The sequence below is a fragment of the Anomaloglossus baeobatrachus genome, chromosome 1, assembly GCF_048569485.1.
Source record: "Anomaloglossus baeobatrachus isolate aAnoBae1 chromosome 1, aAnoBae1.hap1, whole genome shotgun sequence".
In the NCBI taxonomy this organism is placed as follows: Eukaryota; Metazoa; Chordata; class Amphibia; order Anura; family Aromobatidae; genus Anomaloglossus; species Anomaloglossus baeobatrachus.
The window spans coordinates 677,881,068-677,904,379 of record NC_134353.1 but is presented as its reverse complement, the minus strand read 5'-3'; the positions used below and the strand labels follow the sequence as shown (position 1 = coordinate 677,904,379).

General features: G+C 45.5%; 1 protein-coding gene across 3 annotated transcripts in view; it reads left to right on the top strand.

Moving 5' to 3' along the window:
• Positions 1 to 23,312, top strand: part of LOC142248742 (retinol dehydrogenase 12-like) — a 119,466-nt gene that overhangs the window by 58,568 nt on the left and 37,586 nt on the right. Inside the window, exons 1-2 of one of the 3 annotated variants that reach the window (XM_075320071.1) lie at positions 7,085 to 7,119; positions 11,430 to 11,559. In XM_075320071.1, the coding sequence (XP_075176186.1) occupies positions 11,439 to 11,559 (121 nt within the window). In that variant the 5' untranslated portion in view covers positions 7,085 to 7,119; positions 11,430 to 11,438. The other 2 variants (XM_075320070.1, XM_075320072.1) reach the window with 2 other exon arrangements.

Sequence of the window (23,312 nt, the reverse complement as noted above, 5' to 3'; positions counted from 1 at the left end):
GGATTAATTATCTCTTTTTCCAGCCTTTTCTGACTAATTAAGACCCTCCCCAAACTTGTGAACAGCACTCATACTTGGTCAACATGGGAAAGACAAAGGAGCATTCCAAGGCCATCAGAGACAAGAACGTGGAGGGTCACAAGGCTGGCAAAGGGTACAAAACCCTTTCCAAGGAGTTGGGCCTACCTGTCTCCACTGTTGGGAGCATCATCCGGAAGTGGAAGGCTTATGGAACTACTGTTAGCCTTCCACGGCCTGGACAGCCTTTGAAAGTTTCCACCCGTGCCGAGGCCAGGCTTGTCCGAAGAGTCAAGGCTAACCCAAGGACAACAAGGAAGGAGCTCTGGGAAGATCTCATGGCAGTGGGGACATTGGTTTCAGTCAATACCATAAGTAACGTACTCCATTGCAATGGTCTCCGTTCCAGACGAGCCCGTAAGGTACCTTTACTTTCAAAGCGTCATGTCAAGGCTCGTCTACAGTTTGCTCATGATCACTTGGAGGACTCTGAGACAGACTGGTTCAAGGTTCTCTGGTCTGATGAGACCAAGATCGAGATCTTTGGTGCCAACCACACACGTGACGTTTGGAGACTGGATGGCACTGCATACGACCCCAAGAATATCATCCCTACAGTCAAGCATGGTGGTGGCAGCATCATGCTGTGGGGCTGTTTCTCAGCCAAGGGGCCTGGCCATCTGGTCCGCATCCATGGGAAGATGGATAGCACGGCCTACCTGGAGATTTTGGCCAAGAACCTCAGCTCCTCCATCAAGGATCTTAAGATGGGTCGTCATTTCATCTTCCAACAAGACAACGACCCAAAGCACACAGCCAAGAAAACCAAGGCCTGGTTCAAGAGGGAAAAAATCAAGGTGTTGCAGTGGCCTAGTCAGTCTCCTGACCTTAACCCAATTGAAAACTTGTGGAAGGAGCTCAAGATTAAAGTCCACATGAGACACCCAAAGAACCTAGATAACTTGGAGAAGATCTGCATGGAGGAGTGGGCCAAGATAACGCCAGAGACCTGTGCCGACCTGATCAGGTCTTATAAAAGACGATTATTAGCTGTAATTGCAAACAAGGGTTATTCCACAAAATATTAAACCTAGGGGGTTGAATAATAATTGACCCACACTTTTATGTTGAAAAATTTATTAAAATTTAACTGAGCAACATAACTTGTTGGTTTGTAAGATTTATGCATCTGTTAATAAATCCTGCTCTTTTTTGAAGTTTGCAGGATCTAACTTATTTGCATCTTATCAAACCTGCTAAATCTGCAGGGGGTTGAATACTACTTGTAGGCACTGTATATACCAGGATGGGAACATATATACCAGGAGGGGGACATATATACTAGGAGGGGCGCACGTATATACCAGGATGGGGACACATACACCAGGAGGGGCTCAGGAAGGGGACATACATACCAGGAGGACATATAAACCAGGTTGAGGACATATTTACCAGGATGGGGACAAATAAACCAGGATTGGTCATATATACCAGAAGGGCAACAAATCTAGGGGGAAGGGCACAAATAAACCAGGATGGGGGCATATATACCAGAAGGGGCCCAGGATGGGGACATATATACCATGATGGGGACAAATAAACCAGGATGTGGACATATATAGCAGGACTGGGGCATAAATAACAGGTATACCTTGAGGGGCTCAGCAGGAGGAGGACATATATATATTTTTAAATAAACTTGGCTTTTATGTTTTGTATCAATAAAGCCATGTTTAAATATAAATAGCTGTTTGTGCACATTTTTTACTATGCAGCTTTTTTCCTCTCATGTTACAATTCATTTTTTTGCAAAGTTTTTGTTAGCATGCCTCCTTTTATTTATTTTTATTACCCTGTGGTGCCCTCTACTCCTTTTTTATTATACAGACGTGCAGTGTCTGGGAGGATATTATATAGAGGGGCAGTGTGTGGGAGGGATATTATATAGAGGGACAGTGTGTGTGGGAAGATAATACAGTTAGGTCCAGAAATATTTGGACAGTGACACAATTTTCGCGAGTTGGGCTCTGCATGCCACCACATTGGATTTGAAATGAAACCTCTACAACAGAATTCAAGTGCAGATTGTAACGTTTAATTTGAAGGTTTGAACAAAAATATCTGATAGAAATTGTAGGAATTGTACACATTTCTTTACAAACACTCCACATTTTAGGAGGTCAAAAGTAATTGGACAAATAAACCAAACCCAAACAAAATATTTTTATTTTCAATATTTTGTTGCGAATCCTTTGGAGGCAATCACTGCCTTAAGTCTGGAACCCATGGACATCACCAAATGCTGGGTTTCCTCCTTCTTAATGCTTTGCCAGGCCTTTACAGCCGCAGCCTTCAGGTCTTGCTTGTTTGTGGGTCTTTCCGTCTTAAGTCTGGATTTGAGCAAGTGAAATGCATGCTCAATTGGGTTAAGATCAGGTGATTGACTTGGCCATTGCAGAATGTTCCACTTTTTTGCACTCATGAACTCCTGGGTAGCTTTGGCTGTATGCTTGGGGTCATTGTCCATCTGTACTATGAAGCGCCGTCCAATCAACTTTGCGGCATTTGGCTGAATCTGGGCTGAAAGTATATCCCGGTACACTTCAGAATTCATCCGGCTACTCTTGTCTGCTGTTATGTCATCAATAAACACAAGTGACCCAGTGTCATTGAAAGCCATGCATGCCCATGCCATCACGTTGCCTCCACCATGTTTTACAGAGGATGTGGTGTGCCTTGGATCATGTGCCGTTCCCTTTCTTCTCCAAACTTTTTTCTTCCCATCATTCTTGTACAGGTTGATCTTGGTCTCATCTGTCCATAGAATACTTTTCCAGAACTGAGCTGGCTTCATGAGGTGTTTTTCAGCAAATTTAACTCTGGCCTGTCTATATTTGGAATTGATGAATGGTTTGCATCTAGATGTGAACCCTTTGTATTTACTTTCATGGAGTCTTCTCTTTACTGTTGACTTAGAGACAGATACACCTACTTCACTGAGAGTGTTCTGGACTTCAGTTGATGTTGTGAACGGGTTCTTCTTCACCAAAGAAAGTATGCGGCGATCATCCACCACTGTTGTCATCCGTGGACGCCCAGCCCTTTTTGAGTTCCCAAGCTCACCAGTCAATTCCTTTTTCTCAGAATGTACCCGACTGTGTATTTTGCTACTCCAAGCATGTCTGCTATCTCTCTGATGGATTGTTTCTTTTTTTTCAGCCTCAGGATGTTCTGCTTCACCTCAATTGAGAGTTCCTTAGACCGCATGTTGTCTGGTCACAGCAACAGCTTCCAAATGCAAAACCACACACGTGTAATCAACCCCAGACCTTTTAACTACTTCATTGATTACAGGTTAACGAGGGAGACGCCTTCAGAGTTAATTGCAGCCCTTAGAGTCCCTTGTCCAATTACTTTTGGTCCCTTGAAAAAGAGGAGGCTATGCATTACAGAGCTATGATTCCTAAACCCTTTCTCCGATTTGGATGTGAAAACTCTCATATTGCAGCTGGGAGTGTGCACTTTCAGCCCATATTATATATATAATTGTATTTCTGAACATGTTTTTGTAAACAGCTAAAATAACAAAACTTGTGTCACTGTCCAAATATTTCTGGCCCTGACTGTATACTGAGGAGCAGTGTGTGTGGGAGGACATTATACAGAGGGGCAGAGTATGGTGGTGGATATTCTACAGAGCGGCAATCTTTGCCTCTAGCTCCTGTCTCTAGCTCCTCCCTCCTCCCTTAAAACAATATAATCTAGTCAGAAGCAATTTCCATCTCCTAGCTCAGTGATATAAAATTAGTATTCACTGAATACAAGTTTAACCTCAGAATTAAGAATTTTGATAAAGACTGATCAATTCTGTCAAAAAAAGAAAATTTGTCTTATAAGATATATTACACAGATGCTTATTTTCTTGTGTACTGTTAATTTATGAAATAAAAATCAAAATGACATCTATGCTTTAAAGCACCACTCCAGCATTTTTTTTTTTATTGCACCGCTGGAGTGGTGCTTTAATTAAATTCCCTGCCTCCCGTCTGATACTCACCTGCCACCATCTTCACCTTTTTCCAGTGGAGTTCCGGTCAGTCTCCGGTGATTTAAGAACTGCCGGCAGCTCCAGTATTTCATGGACCGCGCCGAAGGTCATAATTCAATACAAGTCTATGAGAGCCTTGTTTTGACTCACATAGAGATGCATTAGGAGCTTGTGATGTAACTTCTGACTCCCGGACAGTCAGAAGTTACAGGCACAAGATGGCACCGCAGTAAGAGGTGAAGACGCTAGAAGCCAAGTATATGACAGGACACAGGGGACATAGATTTAAAGTGCTGTTTGAGTAGGGAAAAAGAAAACCGCTGAAGTGGTGCTTTAAAGGAGTTGCCACAACTAGGACCACCCCTTCTAACTGCCTATGTTTGCCTCCATAAACATAACAAGGTCTGTACACCCCTCCGGTGCTGGCGTGGTCCTAGTGATGTCGGAACTCTTTCCCGGGACCCATGTGACATTGTTATGATACACAAGCACTGCGTCCAATTGGCTTCCTTATCCCTGCCTTTGTACACTTAAGTAATTTTGGGGGTTGTCCATTACTTTGACACTGATGGCCTATCCTTAGGATATGTCATCAATGTCTGATCGATTGGGATCTGACACACCGCACCCCCCACTGATCATCAGCGGCCGGAAATGCTCAGTTCCGGAGCTGCTCCGTCTTCTGATAGTGACCGCGGCTGGGTACAGCATATCTGCCTCCTATTGATTAGAATGGGAGGCAGATATGCAGTACCAAGCCGCGGCCACTATCAGAGGACAGAGCAACTGAGCATTTCCGTCTGCCTTCTGCTGCCGGCGGGACCAAGAACTGATCGACAGGGGTGCGGCATGTCCTAAGGATAGGCCATCAATGTCAAAGTAGTGGACCACCCCTTTAACAGGAAGTAAAAGCTGTGGCTGACACTTCCTGTTCATTATTTAAGCATCCAAAGGAAGGGAGAAGGAAGCCGATTGGTTACATGGGACCCAGAAATGTGATTTCCAACATTGCTGGAACCGCACAGGCACCGGAGGGGAGTATACACATTGTTATTTTTATGGGGAATTAGATGGGGTTGTCCTAGTAGTGGACAATCCCTTTAAAAAATATTTTACCCTTTCTGTGTATGAGAAAACTCAGGACAACCAGCCGCTATAATGCCTTCTGGTAATGTCACACAGAGGCAAACCTTTAGCAAGGTATTACTCCTAAGAAGGCAAGTCTTATGTTTTATGTGGAGCTGAGCCCAGGCCACACAGAGCGGACGCCGGCTGTGTCATACAGCCAGCACTTGCCTCTAAACGCAGGGAGTTGAGCTGGTAAATCATTGGGAGCACCATTTATGACTGTCATTTCCGGCACTCATCTTCACCCATGATGTGATTGCAGGGTGCTGATGAATAGCCATGACAGTGAGGTGGCTGCTGAAGGACCCCATGGCCGCCATCTTGATAAATGTACATAGCCTACAACAAAAAGGTAAAGAAAAAACATAAAATGAAAATCAAACTGTTTATTTTGAAGTTAAAAATAAAAAAAAGGTATATTCTGTATTACCATATCACATCTCTGGAGATTATTCAAATTGTCCCTCCAGTGAGGAAGGAAACAAACTCTAGCGCCACCTATTGGAAGTAGCAATCCTAAAAGTCAAACGTGGCTTTTTAAACAAGCCTTTTCATAAGACTTAGGGGCACTTTGCACACTACGACATCGCAGGTGTGATGTCGGTGGGGTCAAATCGAAAGTGATGCACATCCGGCATCACAGGCGATATCGTAGTGTGTAAAGCCTTTTTAATACGATTAACGAGCACAAAATCGTCGTAATCGTATCATCGGTGTAGCGTCGGTCATTTCCATAATTTGGAAATGACCGGTTACGATGTTGTTCCTCGTTCCTGCGGCAGCACACATCGCTGTGTGTGAAGCCGCAGGAGCGAGGAACATCTCCTACCTGCGTCCTGTGGCTCACATCAGCTATGCGGAAAGAAGGAGGTGGGCGGGATGTTTACGTCCCGCTCATCTCCGCCCCTCCGCTCCTATTGGCCGCCTGCCGTGTGACGTCGCTATGACGCCGCACGTCCCGCCCCCTTAGGAAGGAGGTGGGTCGCCGGCCAGAGCGACGTCGCAGGGCAGGTAAGTCCGTGTGAAGCTGGTGTAGCTATAATGTTCACTACGGCAGCAATCACAAGATATCACTGCTGCGACGAGGGCGGGGACTATCGCGCTCGGCATCGCAGCATCGGCTTGCGATGTCGTAGTGTGCAAAGTGCCCCTTAGCATTTATGCCAGATCAGAATCCCAATTTGCAGACACGGTGTTTCGGGGTGATTGCCCCTCGTCAGTGCACAGTGTGGGTATCTGATCTGGCTCATGAGAAGCTATGTGTGGACCACGGGGAAGACTATTCTCCATGATCTCGGGAGATGTAACATTTAACGGGTAACTGCTGTAAGAAAATCAGAATGACAAAATCTCTATTTTTCTATCCTTTCCACGTCGCATAAAATTGATACAGAATGTAATTGTGTAACCACAGCTCGGTCAAAGAACCTCACACACATCCATGGATGGGAAATAAAAAACACATAAAACCATTTTTATTTTTTTACAAAAATCAGAATTTTTTTAAGCCATTAACATGGTAAAAGGAATCATGCTCTGGGTGATTTTTTCATTAAAGTTAATAAATACTGACATTTGCATTTTGTCTCTAGCATGCTCACTGTACAATACAAGTATGAAAAGAATGAAAATGGCAGCCATGGACAGAGGAAGAACAGCAGGGAGTCTGCAGCGGAGACTCGGACACCCGCACCGGAAACAGCTGATTAATGTTCTGCTATATCACTCAAATTCTTTATCAGAAGACCATTGTCCCTGAAGATCGCCATTTTATTGTCGGATTCCAGGCAGCAGTAAACAAATTTAGGCTCCAACAATATGGCCGCCGCTAAACTATAAAGGAGACATTTTAATTACAAATCATGCGCTCTACGTTTTAGGGGCGGGGCTTAGCGTCAACCAATAGGAAACGAAGATTGGCGGAAGTAAGTAAATTGCTGCAGATACCTGCGCTAGTGGAATGGTGGCTGTGGGGAGTGGGCAAGGTAACCGGCTGCGGGCTGGCACATGTGATGCACAGCGGGGAAGGGGGGGACGCTTTCTTTGCAGTGGGTGACCTCGGCCTTGTGTATTATATCGGGCCCTTCTTTACTGAGCCCACCCCCCGGAATATACGGGCTGTAGGGTACGGACCACTGCAGTCATGTGACCTTTCACAATCAGTCCACGTGACATTTAAAGGGATATCTTTATCAAAGTGCTCCTACACAGATGTGACTCACTGGGGTCGTGCACCTTTGGGGATTTTTTTTTTCCTGCTTAACTGCATGTACTGTATTTGGGGCTAAAGGGGGGAGGGGATTACATTGTGCCCCCTCACAGTGAACGTCAATGTGATCTGTGGACAAATCAGCTGAGGGGAGCTCAGAAGAGGCAGATAAGAGACTGTCACACCCTCCCATGAGAATGAGCTCACTGAAGAGTTCTTGGTTAACTCATTCTGCATCCAGCCATAGACAGTGTCGCACACCGGATATAGAAGGCGAAACAGTCCAAATTTTAGAAAAAAAAAACGAGCTATAAAAATTCTTAGAAATACATGCGTGTATGAAAACATAAAAAATGTTCCCCATCAGGCTCTAAGCATGTGATCTAGTCCATCCACGGGTGTCCCTGCCACGTCTTATTTATAGCGGTGTGTCATCTCCATGAGGAGACCACTGTGGACACCACCACAGACCATTCTCTAAGGCTGCTTTCACACATCAGTTTTTTGGCATCAGGCACGATCCGGCGAAAAACGAATCAGTTTTTTTGATCAGTTCCTTCAGTTTTGTTGACAGATCCGGTGTGATACTGAGCATGCTCAGTTCAAAAAACGGATCCGACGGCCGGATTCATATTTTGTTGCATTACACTGGATCCAGCGGCCATAGGCTTCCATTGTAAAACATGCCTTACGGCGCCGGATCCGGCGCGATCCTTTTTTTTGCCCGATACAAAAACGTTCACTTCAACGTTTCATCCGGCCGCTGGACAAGTAAATTTTGCCGGATTCAGCAAAAACCGGATGAAACGCAAGGCCATCCGGCACAATCCGGCGCTAATGAGAGTATGGGGCAAAAAACTGGTCCGGCGGCAACAGACGCCGGATCCGGTTTTTCATGTTTTTGCCGGATTGTGCCTGATGGCAAAAAACTGATGTGTGAAAGCAGCCTAAGTGGTCCTCAGGACAGTTTCCCACATTTGGAGGACAACCACAGTAACACCTGGGGTTTTTTTTTTTGTTTTTTTTTTCTCTTGATTGTTTTGTCACCCTTGGTTTGTGCCCCGTTTTTGAAAGTATAAGCATGTCAATTCTTTGAAAAACCTCGGCAAAAAAGTGGCAAAACTGCAGGTTATTTCCTGGCAAACGATGAGGTTTTGCTGCAGAAAAAACCTGACCAAACATGCCCCATTTGCACATAGCCTGAGGTATTGCACAAGTCTGTGCTAAATGAAAGACTCGGCTCTGCTACATCAGCATTGGGAATGAGACAAACATGAGAGGTTTCAGGCAGAAATATATTAAGACCAGCAATTGGGGCAGCCGCCATATTTGGTCCACGTGATGGTGGATGAGTCTTAGCCGTCATCCACATGCTGTTATTACATTATTTTATTGCTTTTATCCACCGCGTGTCATTTTCTTGTGCAAAATTAGCGCAGATTTTAACTTTTTAAATTTAGAAAAGTGAAGTCTGCGACAGAATCTGCGTGTAAGATGAGCAGGTTACAGGAGCTCTGGGAATTCAGCCCCGAGGACGGGACGTGTGAACACCGCGTTATAGAGGCCCTACATCACTGGGGCTATAGGGTCACCCACGTGGGGGCAATGCATCGGCCCTGTATGGGTAAATCTGCATCGTTATAAGTGAGCACTGGACCAGAGAGTACTGCCACCTTTACTCTGATACCTGCTTAAACATGGCAGGACAGATCTCTGCTTCCACATAGCATTTACTTCTGTAAAGGGTGCACACATAGGGGCGGGCAGAGCCTAGAACCTGCTCACTGCACTTAAAGGGGTTCTCCACTTTTTTTTTTTTTAAATGCTTTTATTTGGGGATACAATGTTTGCATTTCTGCTTCATTAGACCTTTTGTAGTGATTTTGCTTTTCCAGGGTCTTTGTTTTTCTGCACATTAACTTTGATGTGGTCAAAAATCAGGAGAGGGGCTCAGATTGTGGTTTGCTCACACTGGCCTATAACTCAGATGAGTGCAGTGTGAGAACTAAAGGTATTGCATTCATGTTTCAGTGAATCTGTGCACAGTGGCGGGCAGCCCCCATTGTTGATGTTAGTAGTGCACAGTGGCGGGCAGCACCCATTGTGGATGTTAGTAGTGCACAGTGGTGGCCAGCCCCCTGTTATGATCTGGAACCATGGAAGACCACCACAAATCATTGGCAAAAGGGGACAAGAGCATTGACAACTAATCTGGCCGCCATCCCCTTACTAACCATCACAGCTAGAAGTAGCCGAGGGGTGAACTAACATCCTGTGCACCGTGAACCCAGCCGGAGAACGAACCATCCTAAAAAAGGTAGGAAAGATGAGTAACTCTCTGCCTCAGAAAATAGACAAGAATAGCAAGCCCCCCACATTCAAAGACTGCGGTGATATAGGAAAAACACAATACACAGGTAGATGACAGGATTAGCAAAAGGTGAGGCCCCCGCTGACTAAAATAGGAAAGGACAGGAAAGGGACTGATGGTAGCCAGAGAAAAACCCTGCAAAATACCAACTTCCTGATAGTACAAAAAGGCCCTCAGATCGCACGATCTGAACTCCGTCCTATACCAGGTGCTTTTGTCATACCAATGAACAGAAAACAAGAATCATAACAAAGTCAACAAGCCACAAACACATGGACCCAAAGGAGCTATACTCCACACAGAACTGCAGGGAGTTCCTCAACAATCCACTGAGGGGGAAAATCCCTGCAAGCAAATAAACTGAAAACAACCACAGCAAATGACAAACCCAGATAAACAAAAGAACCAGACAATAAATAAAGAGCAAGCACTTATCTGGAGTAGATGTGGTATAGAGCAGGATTAAGCAGGCTGGAGATACAAAGAACAACTGACATCCGGCAACAGCCTGCAATCAGACCAGGACTTAAATAAGCAGAGAGTTAGCAAAGGAAACACCCATTGCACAACACACCTGGTCCAAGTCCAAACCATTCCTGGCCACCAGAGGGAGCCTCCCAGCAGCCAAAACATAACTAACATTCACAACAGCCCCCATTGTTGATGTTAGTACTGCACAGTGGTGGACAGCCCCCAATGTTGATGTTAGTAGTGCACAGTGGTGGGCAGCCCCCATTGCTAATGTTAGTAGTGCACAGTAATGGGCAGCCCCCATGGTTGATGTTAGTAGTGCACAGTGGTGGCCAGACCCCATTGTTGTTGATGTTAGTAGTGCACAGTGGTGGGCAGCCCCCATTGTTGATGTTAGTAGTGCACAGTGGTGGGCAGCCCCCATGGTTGATGTTAGTAGTGCACAGTGGTGGGCAGCCCCCATGGTTGATGTTAGTAGTGCACAGTGGTGGGCAGCCCCCATGGTTGATGTTAGTAGTGCACAGTGGTGGGCAGCCCCCATGGTTGATGTTAGTAGTGCACAGTGGTGGGAAGCCCCCATGGTTGATGTTAGTAGTGCACAGTGGTGGGCAGCCCCCATGGTTGATGTTAGTAGTGCACAGTGGTGGGCAGCCCCCATGGTTGATGTTAGTAGTGCACAGTGGTGGCCAGACCCCATTGTTGTTGATGTTAGTAGTGCACAGTGGTGGGCAGACCCCATGGTTGATGTTAGTAGTGCACAGTGGTGGGCAGCCCCCATGGTTGATGTTAGTAGTGCACAGTGGTGGCCAGACCCCATTGTTGTTGATGTTAGTAGTGCACAGTGGTGGGCAGCCCCCATGGTTGATGTTAGTAGTGCACAGTGGTGGGCAGACCCCATGGTTGATGTTAGTACCCTTTATGTGTACCCGCAGTGATCATTGCTCCCAATATCTACGTTTTTCAGTCGGCATTTGTAGGACCCCCCCCCAGATGAATTTCTCTCTGACTGTGAGAACAGACTTTTCAAAGCACCCAATATAAGTAATAGTTGGCACCTTTTGTAAAATGGTCATTTGGGCATAGAATGTATTTCTGCTGGCGGCTTTTCATCTGTGTCACGCTCCATCCAGTGTACGCGATATATTCCTCATTACTTATGTGACCATCTTTCTTGTATCGTGCAGGAAGGAACCATGTACGTGCTCGTCACTGTCCTGGCTGCATTGGCCTTAACCCTGCTCCGAAGACGCTTCAAGAGCAGACGCCTATGTCTTGATCCAAAAAGGCTGGATGGCAAAACTGTCCTCATAACAGGTAAGACGCTGGCACCACTGAAGCAGCTGAGATCGTCTATGTGATTTTTGGCCGTATTATACAGTACGATGTAAAAGTTTTAGGCTATGTGCGCACGTGTGCGTATTGCATGCAGTTACGCTGCGTTCTGCACCGCAGCGTAACTGCATGCGTCCTGCGTCCCCTGCACAATCTATGAAGATTGTGCATGAGACGTGCGCACATGGCGTATTAGAGCGCAGTGATTCGGCTGCTGCCCGAAGTGTGCGTTCTAAGAAGTGATATGTCATGTCTTTCCTGCGCTTTGCATGCTGTCTATAGGGAGAGGCAGCATGCGCTTCAGAACAGAGCTTTTCAGCTGCGCTCTGAAGCGGACCTTTTGTGTGCGGTGCGGAGTGCACACGTGTGCACATAGCCTTATGCTGCAAAGTAAGAATGCTGAGAAAGATAGTGTTAATAGTTTATGCATATCACTTAGCAAAATGAATGAACAAAAGAGAAATCCACATCGTTATTTAGTGTAAACACCCTCTGCTTACATAACTACAGCAGTTCTATGTACTTCTACACAGTTATTTTATTTTTTTTTAAGTAATTCAGCAGGGAGTTTGTTCCAAACATCTTGGAGAACTTACCCCAGATCTTCTGTGGATGTACAGTACGCTTGTGCAAATGCTTCTGTCTCTTCATGTAATGCCAGAAAGACTGGATGATGTTCAGATCAGGGTTCAGTTTGGGCCATATCATCACTTCCAGGACTTCTTCTTTTAAAGCAGCGCTCCAGCATTTTTTTTTTTATTTGACCTCTGGAGTGGTGCTTTAAATGTAAGACCTCCGCCTTCTGTTATTCGCTGACCCTCCGGCATCTTCATCTATCTCCAGCGCCGGTCCCGTTGGTGTCAGGCAGTTTATGACCTGCCGGCAGCTTTAGTGTTTCATGGAGCGTGTGAGGGTTACAAGTCAGTACGAGTCAATGAGAGCCTCGTTCTGGCTCTCATAGACTTGTATTGAGTGCTTGTGACGTACCTTCTGACTTCTGAACAGTTAGAAGTTATGGGCACAAGATGGCGCCATGGGACCAGAGCGATGCCGAAAATGGATGAATACATCCATGAGTATAAGACAGGGGGCAGGGGACTTGGTTTTAAAGCTTAGTTCTTCAGCAGGATAACAATCCCAAAATGCAGCCAATATCATAAGAACTATCTTCGGCATAAAGAATAAGGCCTCCTGGAAGTGAGGATATTGCCCCATATAAAGAGAACGAAGGATTAGCACATTCCTACATCTACAGATCTGAGGCTCGTTCTCAAGGATGTTTGGAACAACTCCCCGCTGAGATCCTTAAACTGTGGAAGTGTACCTAGAAGAACGACGTCTGCTTTGACGGTAAAGAGTGCTCACACCAAATATTGATTTGATTTAGATTTCTTTTATTCACTCACTTTGCATTTTATTAATTGATGAAAATAAGCAATTAACACTTCTGATTTGTCATCATTCTGACTTTCCAGTGTTTTCTTCACACCTGCCTAAAACCTTTGCACATAAATGTATATTTATGGTGTTTTAATGATTATGCCATCATAAAGTTGATCTGGCAACTGGTGCAACATATCCAACAATTCAGCCAACTTTGATCCATTCAGCAGGTGGTAGTCGCAGAGCATTCCTTTCAGAGAGGACTGCTATTCTAGAAGCACGTAACTTGTCATTCTTATTCATCAGGACATAGTGGTGAACTGCAACGTTTTTCACTCCAGTTCTTAGTATCCAGATAAGGCTACTCCTACCTCAGTGTAGAGACTTAAAAGGATCCAAGGTATAGGTCATCATTATTAGATGGGTGTGGGACCGGCACCCCCAATTAGCTGTTATCAACTCCGGCGGTGGCCAGATGTGAACAGCGTATGGAGCTGAACAGCACAGCTCTGTTCAATGTGTACCGGCTATTGCCGAAATCGCCTATTCAAGTCAATATACTTTTCACTGATCGCTCACAATATTGTGCTGCTCTATTTAAAGGGGTGAACCAATTTTATCTTCCCTGTACAGGATAGATGATAAATATATGATCACTGACAGTCCAGCCATCATAGGTACAGTGGATCGGGGGGTGCTGGTGTGATCACCGCTCCATTCAGTTCAATGACACTTTTGAAGTGCTAGTAGTAATGTATGACAACCAATATTGGAGGAGTGGTCATCCATGTCCACTACAAACCCATTCACACTGTCAACTCAGATACCCTTTTTCAGGGTGCAAAAACCCAGTGATCATTCATTTATCCCACATCTCAAAAAAAACCACTTACCGTATTTTTCGCTTTATAAGACGCACTTTTGTTCCCCCAAATCTTGGGGGAAAGTTGGGGGTGCGCCTTATAAGCAGAATATACGGGGGGGGAGGGGGTGTATATGTGTGTGTGCGTGTGTGTGTGTGTATATATATATATATATATATATAGATATATATATATATATATATTACATATTACTGCAGGGTCCGCTCTGGAGCGCTGGCAGGTGAAGCTGCGGGCTGCAGCCTTTGATCTCCTGCTCCCGCTCATATGGTGGTTGACAACGGCTGTGCATATTATATGAGCGGGAGCAGGAGATCAAAGGCTGCAGCCCGCAGCTTCACCTGCCCCCAGCAGCGCTCCAGAGCGGACCCTGCAGTAATATATATATATATATATATATATATATATAATATATATATATATATATATAGACCCTGCAGTAATATATATATAATATATATATATATATATATATATATATATATATATATATATATATATATAATTATATATATATTACTGCAGGGTCCGCTCTGGAGCGCTGCTGGGGGCAGGTGAAGCTGCGGGCTGCAGCCTTTGATCTCCTGCTCCCGCTCATATAATATGCACAGCCGTTGTCAACCACCATGGTGCTGAAATCGCAGCGCAGTGACGGGTTGAGGCAGCGGTGTATATTATATGAGCCTGCGTCCCACTGTGATCGCACATGCCCCCCCTGTGTTAGATATGGCCCCCATGCTGCTGCTCATTCTAAAATAAAAAAGCTTTACTTACCCCCTCCAGCGTTTCTCCCCGGTGTCCCTGCTTCCACTGTGATCAGGCAGGCAAGCAGAGATGAGATCACTCTGCTCTGCCGATCACATGACCGGCAGCAAGACCCAGGAAGTGGAGGAACAGAAGCACGGAGGGAGACAGGAGGGAGATCAGCGCTGCAGGAGGTAAGGAAAGAGTGTTTTATTTTACTATGGGCAGCAGCATGGGGGCGATATCTAACACATGGGAACGTGTGCAATCCATAGGGGGCCATAGGCAGCACAGGGGAACGTATGCAATCCATAGGGGACCATAGGCAGCACAGGGGAACGTATGCAATCCATAGGGGACCATAGGCAGCACAGGGGAATGTATGCAATCCATAGGGGACCATAGGCAGCACAGGGGAACGTATGCAATCCATAGGGGACCATAGGCAGCACAGGGGAACGTATGCAATCCATAGGGAACCATAGGCAGCACAGGGGAATGTATGCAATCCATAGGGGACCATAGGCAGCACAGGGGAACATATGCAATCCATAGAGGACCATAGGCAGCACAGAGGAACGTATGCAATCCATAGGGGGCCATAGGCAGCAAATGGGGAATGTGTGCAATCCATAGGGGGCCACAGGCAGCACAGGGGAACGTATGCAATCCATAGGGGGCCATAGGCAGCACAGGGGAACGTGTGCCAGCACAAGGGGGCTATATTCAATATAAGGGGGCCATATCCAGATTAAGGGGGCTAATTTTAGGATGGGGGGCTATGAGGGACATATACCCTATATGATTTGTTAGACGGACACTGGCATTATAAGATGGACCCCATTTAACATTTAAAAAAAAATTCTCTTTTCCTTCACCAAATTTGGGGGTGCGTCTTATAATCAGGTGCGTCTTATAAAGCGAAAAATACGGTACTATCCACAGGATAACAGCTTTAAGGAAATAAATGGTAAAGTGACTGGTCCGCTGTAATATTAGCACAATGGCACAATTGATCTTCAAAAAAAATGAATATAGTGACATATCTGAAGTAAAGGGAATCCTGTCACATTGGTTAATGCTTTTAACTTTCAGATATAGGGTTAATCTATAGATTAATAGCATTATGAAAGTACCCATGCACCGTACTGAAAAAACAGTGGCTGAGAGAATATGAACTGAATTTGTCCCAGAAGCTGCCGGCTTTCAGTCATGCAGGAGTATCGGCTTGACTTCAGTTAGTGCTCACAACTCTGAAAGCAGTGGTTGGAATCACGCCTGGGCACTGACTGGCAGCTCACCTTTAAACACATCAGTGCAGAGCCAGATCTCTGCCAGAGCGTGCTTACAGACTGAAGCCACACCAGCACTCCTGTATGACTGAAAGCTGGCTGCTCCTGGGAGAAATAAAGTTCTTTTTGCGCCTTCAATACGGCACTCGGGTGCCTTTTTAACACTATTAACTGTCATTAACTGGGGTTACTATATCTGTAGGTTAATATCATTTTCTGACCTGTCAAGTTCCCTTTAACTTTCTCACATGTTACATAGTGTTTGTCTATATTAACTGATAGAGATCTAAGTAGAATTGTAGATTTTCAAACATATTAGGAGACAGCAGAAGAACGATGGCTATTTGGGCCCAAGAACCTCTACTGATAACTAGAACATAAAGGCACACACGTAGAGAGACCTTCCACTCATTTCGGAGGAAATTCCTCCTCCCTGCTATGTTTTTGGGCTTTTTATTAAGTTTATTGAAGCACTTGTGCATAGAAAATAACTTTGACTCTTAATTCTAGTGATCATTGGGGGTTTTAGGGATTCTACCTCCACAATTGCAGCCTTGTGCCATCACTTGTATTTCCAGTAGCATAAACAGCAGTGGGGTGCCGCAGGGATCTGTGCTAGGACCGATTCTTTTTAATGACCTTGTGGATGGGATTGATAGTACAGTGTCAGTCTTTGCTGATGACACCAAACTATGTAGGATATTAAAAACTGACCTTGATAGTACAATATTACAATAAGATCTGGATAAGATGTAAGAATGGGCAGATACTTGGTAAATGAGATTTAATGTTGATAAATGTAAAGTAATGCACCTAGGACGGAGTAATCCTATAACTGCGTATACATTAAATGGAAGTAAACTCGGGACTACAGAACAGGAGAAAGACTTGGGTATTCTCATTATAAATAAGCAGAGCAGCGGTACTCAATGTCAGGCAGCAGCTGCTAAAGCAAACAAGATTTTAGGGTGTATAAAAAGAGAGATTAGATCCCGGGATCCCAACGTATTGCTACCCCTCTGTAAATTACTTGTAAGGCCACATCTGGATTATGGGATCCAATTTTGGGCTCCACATTTTAAAAAGGATATTCAGAAGTTAGAGTCAGTTCAAAGGCGGCAACTAGACTACTACAAGGAATGGAAGGCCTCCATGATGACAGGTTGAAAAAGTTAGATTTGTTTAGCTTAGAAAAAAGAGGTCTCAGAGGAGATCTCATTTATAATAATAATAATAATAATAATAATCTTTCTATAGCGCCAACATATTCCGCAGTGCTTTACAATTCAGGAGGCTCATATACATATCATATACATAAACATATACAAACCAATCTACAATGAGATGGGGGGGAGACAAGGTACAAGTGCTTATTTACAATAACAATCCAGCCATCTCAAAGAAATGGGGGATAGATAATGGCTTCCTGGACCAATAGGCCAGAGCCTTGAGATGCATTTGGGTGCCATGGAGTTTGACGTGGGGTTATGTATAAATACATGTGTGGTCAATATAAAGGCCTGGCACATGACTTATTTCTTCCAAAGACAATACTAAGGACCAGGGGCCACTCACTCACTACGAGTGGAAGCAAAGTGATTCCGGCAGCTAAATAGGAAAGGGTTCTTTACAGTTAGAGCAGTCAGACTGTGGAATACACTACCACAAGAGGTAGTAATGGCAGATACTATAACAGCTTTTAAAAAAGGGCTGGATGATTTCCTCAGTACAAACAACATTGTTGGTTATAAATGACTTAGTGACTAAATGTAGAACTGGTGGAGGAAGGTTGAACTAGATGGACCTAGGTCTTTTTTCAACCTAAGTAACTATGTAACAGAAGGCAATAAAGAATATACATTCAGAGTGCTTATCCTTTCTGTTGGACAGCAGAACCCGTGGGGACTACATCTTTGGTTAAAGGAGTTGTCCGACATAAACTCAAACATTTTTGTTAAGCTAATCTGTGCTGTATTGTCATATAAAACACCCCTACATTGTTATTTTTCGTTTTCTAACTGTTGTTCCTCTTGAATTATTCGTTTATTCTCTGCAGCTCTTTGTTTACATTCAGCTCAAACAAACTGACCACTTCCTGTGCCACACCTCCCAGTCACAGCTGGCACCGCCCAGCCTCACCCTCTGCCCGCCCCCTGCACACACATTCCCTGTCAGTATTCTGCCCAGCACTGACCTGTTATCACTACAGCATTGCAAATAACAGCCCCACATCGAGCTCTGCGCCCCCACACACACGTCGGGCTCTGCACCGCACACCACATCGGGCTCTGCACCCCACAGCACATCGGGCTCTGCACCCCACAGCACATCGGGCTCTGCACCCCACAGCACATCGGGCTCTGCACCCCACAGCACATCGGGCTCTGCACCCCACACCACATCGGGCTCTGCACCCCACACCACATCGGGCTCTGCACCCCACACCACATCGGGCTCTGCACCCCACACCACATCGGGCTCTGCACCCCACACCACATCGGGCTCTGCACCCCACACCACATCGGGCTCTGCACCCCACACCACATCGGGCTCTGCACCCCACACCACATCGGGCTCTGCACCCCACACCACATCGGGCTCTGCACCCCACACCACATCGGGCTCTGCACCCCACACCACATCGGGCTCTGCACCCCACACCACATCGGGCTCTGCACCCCACACCACATCGGGCTCTGCACCCCACACCACATCGGGCTCTGCACCCCACACCACATCGGGCTCTGCACCCCACACCACATCGGGCTCTGCACCCCACACCACATCGGGCTCTGCACCCCACACCACATCGGGCTCTGCACCTCACAACCACATCGGGCTCTGCACCTCACAACCACATCGGGCTCTGCACCGCACACACACACATGGCCTCTGCACCGCACACACACACATGGCCTCTGCATCTGCATCACACACACACGGCCTCTGCATCACACGCACGCACACACGGCCTCTGCATCACACGCACACACACAAGGCCTCTGCATCGCACGCACGCACGCACACAAGGCCTCTGCATCGCACGCACGCACGCACATATGGCCTCTGCATCGCACGCACGCACATATGGCCTCTGCATCGCACGCACGCACATATGGCCCTGCACCGCACGCACGCACATACGGCTCTGCACCGCACGCACGCACATACGGCTCTGCACCGCACGCACGCACATACGGCTCTGCACCGCACGCACGCACATACGGCTCTGCACCGCACGCACACACATATGGCTCTGCACCGCACGCACACACATATGGCTCTGTACCGACCCCCCATACCCCCATACCCCCATAGGGAACACATGTAGGGAATAAATACCCCTCCTTGGTCCCCGTCGCTCCTGCACGTTCGCACTCTGTCTGTGCTCTGGACATATCAGCACAGTAGTGACGTCACCGCTGTGCTGAAGAGAGCACAGACAGCGGGACAGTGAGGAGAAGCAGCGCTCCCTCTCATCAGCGCTTTCAAATGTATCGGCATCTGTGATCTGTGATGCCGGTATATTTGAATGTGTGATCCTGAGCAGGGGGCCCGGTGCTGGGGCTGCCAGGCCCCTCTCCCAGGTCACGGACCCCACAGCAGTGCAGGGGGAGGTTGTGGGGAGAGTATGGGGTGCCGGGGAATGTGTGGGAGGGTGTATGGCAGGGGGGCGGGGACTCCATGCACTGTACAGCCCAGCAGGGCGGCAACATGCTGTTCCCAGATTTGCATGTCAACATGGTCCTGCCCATGTTGACATGAAATGACCGGAAGCAGCAAAATCACGGCAGGAGCGGTCACATGACCACTCTGAGCCGGGGGAGAGGGGCTGACAGCAGGGCAGGTAAGTGCTCAATATCTACTTACCTGCCCCATATGTAGCCCAATAGGGAAATAATAAAAAAAAAGTCAAAATAAGCCGGATAACCCCTTTAAATGCTAATATTAACAGAGTAAACTATAGCAGTAGAATCAGTGGTAAAGTAGCCCCCCTCCACCGCACCCTTTATCCTAATACTGTCTTTCACGGCTCCATACAGTTTGTAGGTTATGTGGACTCCTAATACTACTGCGTGCATGCAGTCCAATGGTGATTTAGATCATTATGGGATACAGTATACTGAGTCCACTTTACAAATGTCTAATCTAGGACAGGACCTGCATTGTAATCCAGATGCAAAGTGGTGTAATGAGACCCAATCCTCTCAATACATTCAGGACCAGATGGAGAAGACTGTGACACCCATCTGATTCCAGTGCCTTTATTGGCCGCCCATGTGCAATGTTTGGCGGCATGTCCTCCTTTTTGTATACTGGGTAATTTTTCTGGAGATGCAGTTAATGTCCTGATTTATTGCTATAAGTGTACAATAACCTTTATGAAGTGATATCTGCAGTAAATCTATTGATAGACATTGTTGGTGGGTTTTCAGATAGCATTTAAATCCAGATGCCTCCTGGCAGGACTTTGGCCAAGACTTTGTGATGCTCATTATCATCAGTATTAGTGACATATTAATTTGCCTTTAATCCACTTACAGAGAATATCAGTAAATTATCTCTTAATTATCCGCATGACCTCATGTCTTAATTTCTATACAGACAAGTTTTCATCTTTTATTAAACCCTCACTCCCTGCCATGAATCGCCTGGCACGTGCTCCTAGAATACGTATTTACAGGAGGCCATGCTGGGATTTGGCCACTCAAGTCCCTACTGATGCCAAATGGTCAGGACTTTTTCCAAGCGGTGCTTTTGTCCTGCCGTACATTGTGTTGCCTGTGAATGAATTAGCACAGACAGACATGTAAGTAGACCAGTTTTCCAAAAGAAACTAAGCCACCTGGTCTCTGTGTGACTCCTGGCGGGCGGTTACAATCGTGCCAATCTACTCCACCCCCACCGAAGTAGGGCCATCTCCTGGACACCATGCCTTGCGTTACCGCTGGCTCAGTAATGACATGTTGTATTTCTCTTACGTTCAGAAAACTAGAGGGGATTGGAAGAGGTTTCTTCAATTTAGGTCTCATTTGTTGCCTTGTTGGAAGTAGATCAACAGCCTGGCAACACTAATGTGTCATCTGCTTTGTGAAAAAGGTGCAGAGATCTATTTCTTATCTATCACTCTATGTAATGAAAGTAAAAAAAAAAAGTGCAATGAACAAGGAATTTCAGTATGGACCTTAACAAAGTTGACCTGTAGGAGTGTATAACGAGGAACAAAAGGCCAAGTACCATGCTCTGTAGAAAAAGATCTGCAGACAATGAAGATGTGGCCATCCGTAAACCCAAAGCCAAGTAAGGACTTGCTTTACTAAGACAACTCCTTTCATATGGACATAATAAAGTTAGACCCTGCTGTCAGGTCTCCTAACCAGAGTGGCGAGCAGTGTCTCATGCAGGCCCAGTCATCATGTAGTACATAGTCATCCTTTTAACTAAGGGTTTTAGAACTCACACTGGAGTCCTGCATGTTTGGTTTGAAGGGCATTTTCCGCTTTGTGCACTATTTAATAGATTATATATCTCTGGAGGGTACTAGTTGTCATTGAAGAGACCCATCGGGTCTTTGGAGATTTACTTTAGCTAAGTATAGGAAAAGAGTATATATAAGGACCATTTCCCAGCTTATGCTTTATTATTATCACAAAATGAAATGTCCAGCTCACCCAGGCAATGCATGTCAAATCTACAGAGGATACTTCAGTTTCCAAAAAGAAAAAGTGATTCCAGTATCCAGTAAAATTAGTAATCTTTTCTTGAGATTCTCAGTAAGATCCATACAGACAATGCACATGAAGCTAACACATTTTAGGCCCATAGTCATAGCATACAGTGTTAAGTGCCAAAAACAGTAATATGACTACATTCGGGTGTCCGTCTGCAGAAAACGTATATGTGCAAAAATGGCACAAAACAGAGCACACGCTAACGCAGTTCGCTCCATTACAGTGAATGGCCCTGCCGGGCGCATGCGTCCGGAACACGCTTTGCAGAGTGGGGGAGGGGCGGTTCGGACGGATGCTCCGACGGGACCTGTGGACGTAGGGAAAAACGCAATCTTAAAGGAGCCTTAGGGTGTGAAATGCATTAGCCCCTTGTCTGTACTGTTATGGAAAGTTCAATAAACACTGGTACTAATTTTTCTTTCCTTAATGCAATGGTCACCCTAGACCCCTATTTCCAAGCAGTGTGCCCTACCTGGCCAGTATGTGACTGCATTTTTTGAGCGATAGTGGAGGGCCTCATGAACTGGACCCACCGCTCTGCAGTCACTTAAAGGACTTGAGAAACATAGGCAAAAAAGTGCAAAAGGTAATTACCTTTTAGTTGTTTCATATGTGTGTTTTTCACTGACAGTGCATTATATTTTGTGAGGCTATTCACACATCAATTTTTGTATTTTTGGGTGACTACAAAAAAACAATAACTGACATAGTGGCAAGCAAAATGGTAACAATGTTTCAAATGTTTTACTTTCAGGCTCCATATTGCACCATCCAGTACAGCTTTGAGTATGAGACTACCTTCACTTTATAGACAATCATCTTAGCTATCTCATACACAATTTTGACTTGAAACTATTTAACATATGATTAGTTATACAGATTCTTGTCATGTCACTGCATTGTTACTGTTTTGCTCCTGGTGGTGGAAAAATCATTTTCTTCTTGTATACTACAAATTACAACCTGTTCTCCCATTCTATAATAGCTCAGTGTGTTAGTAGGTTGATTGCCTTGTTCAAATTGAGGTTCAGCTATGAAGGTTTCCCAAAAAAAGAGAAACTGCACCATCCAGCTCATAGATAATGGTCTCTCTGCCAAGAAAATTGCCAAACTGCATCATGTGAGTGCCATGACAATTGGAAGAATACAAAATTAAGGCCATCCATCCTTTCAAAAGCCAAGAGGTGGACGTCCAGGCAAAATATCAGAGTCAACAAGTCGGCTCATCACAAGGTCTGTCAGTTCTGTCGTGCCAAACACGACAGAGGAGGTGGCTCGTATGCTTCATAATAGTGAGATCACAGATGTCCATGCAAACACTGTGTGATACACAAGTCTGGAATGGTGGCCCGAAAAACGTGAAGAAAGTTCAACCTTAATATAGTCATAGGTAGTGTTGGCTCGAGTTTTCAAAACAAGTACGAAAAGTGCACAGCAGAAAAGTGGAAACGGGTCATTTGGAACAATGAAGCAAAAGTCAGTAGACTAGGCTCTGATGGGTGCAAACAGATCTTGAAGAAAAAAGGGGCTAACAGATCGAGAAATTGAAGGAATTGTCAGTTTGGTGGAGGAAGTTCGGTGATATGGGGTTGTTTCACAGCCAGAGTCGTAGGATACTTGACCAGGATTGATGGTGATCTCAGTACTGAGCTATATGGGACTATCTTACAAGATGAGTTATTTCTTATCCTTTTCCTACCCTT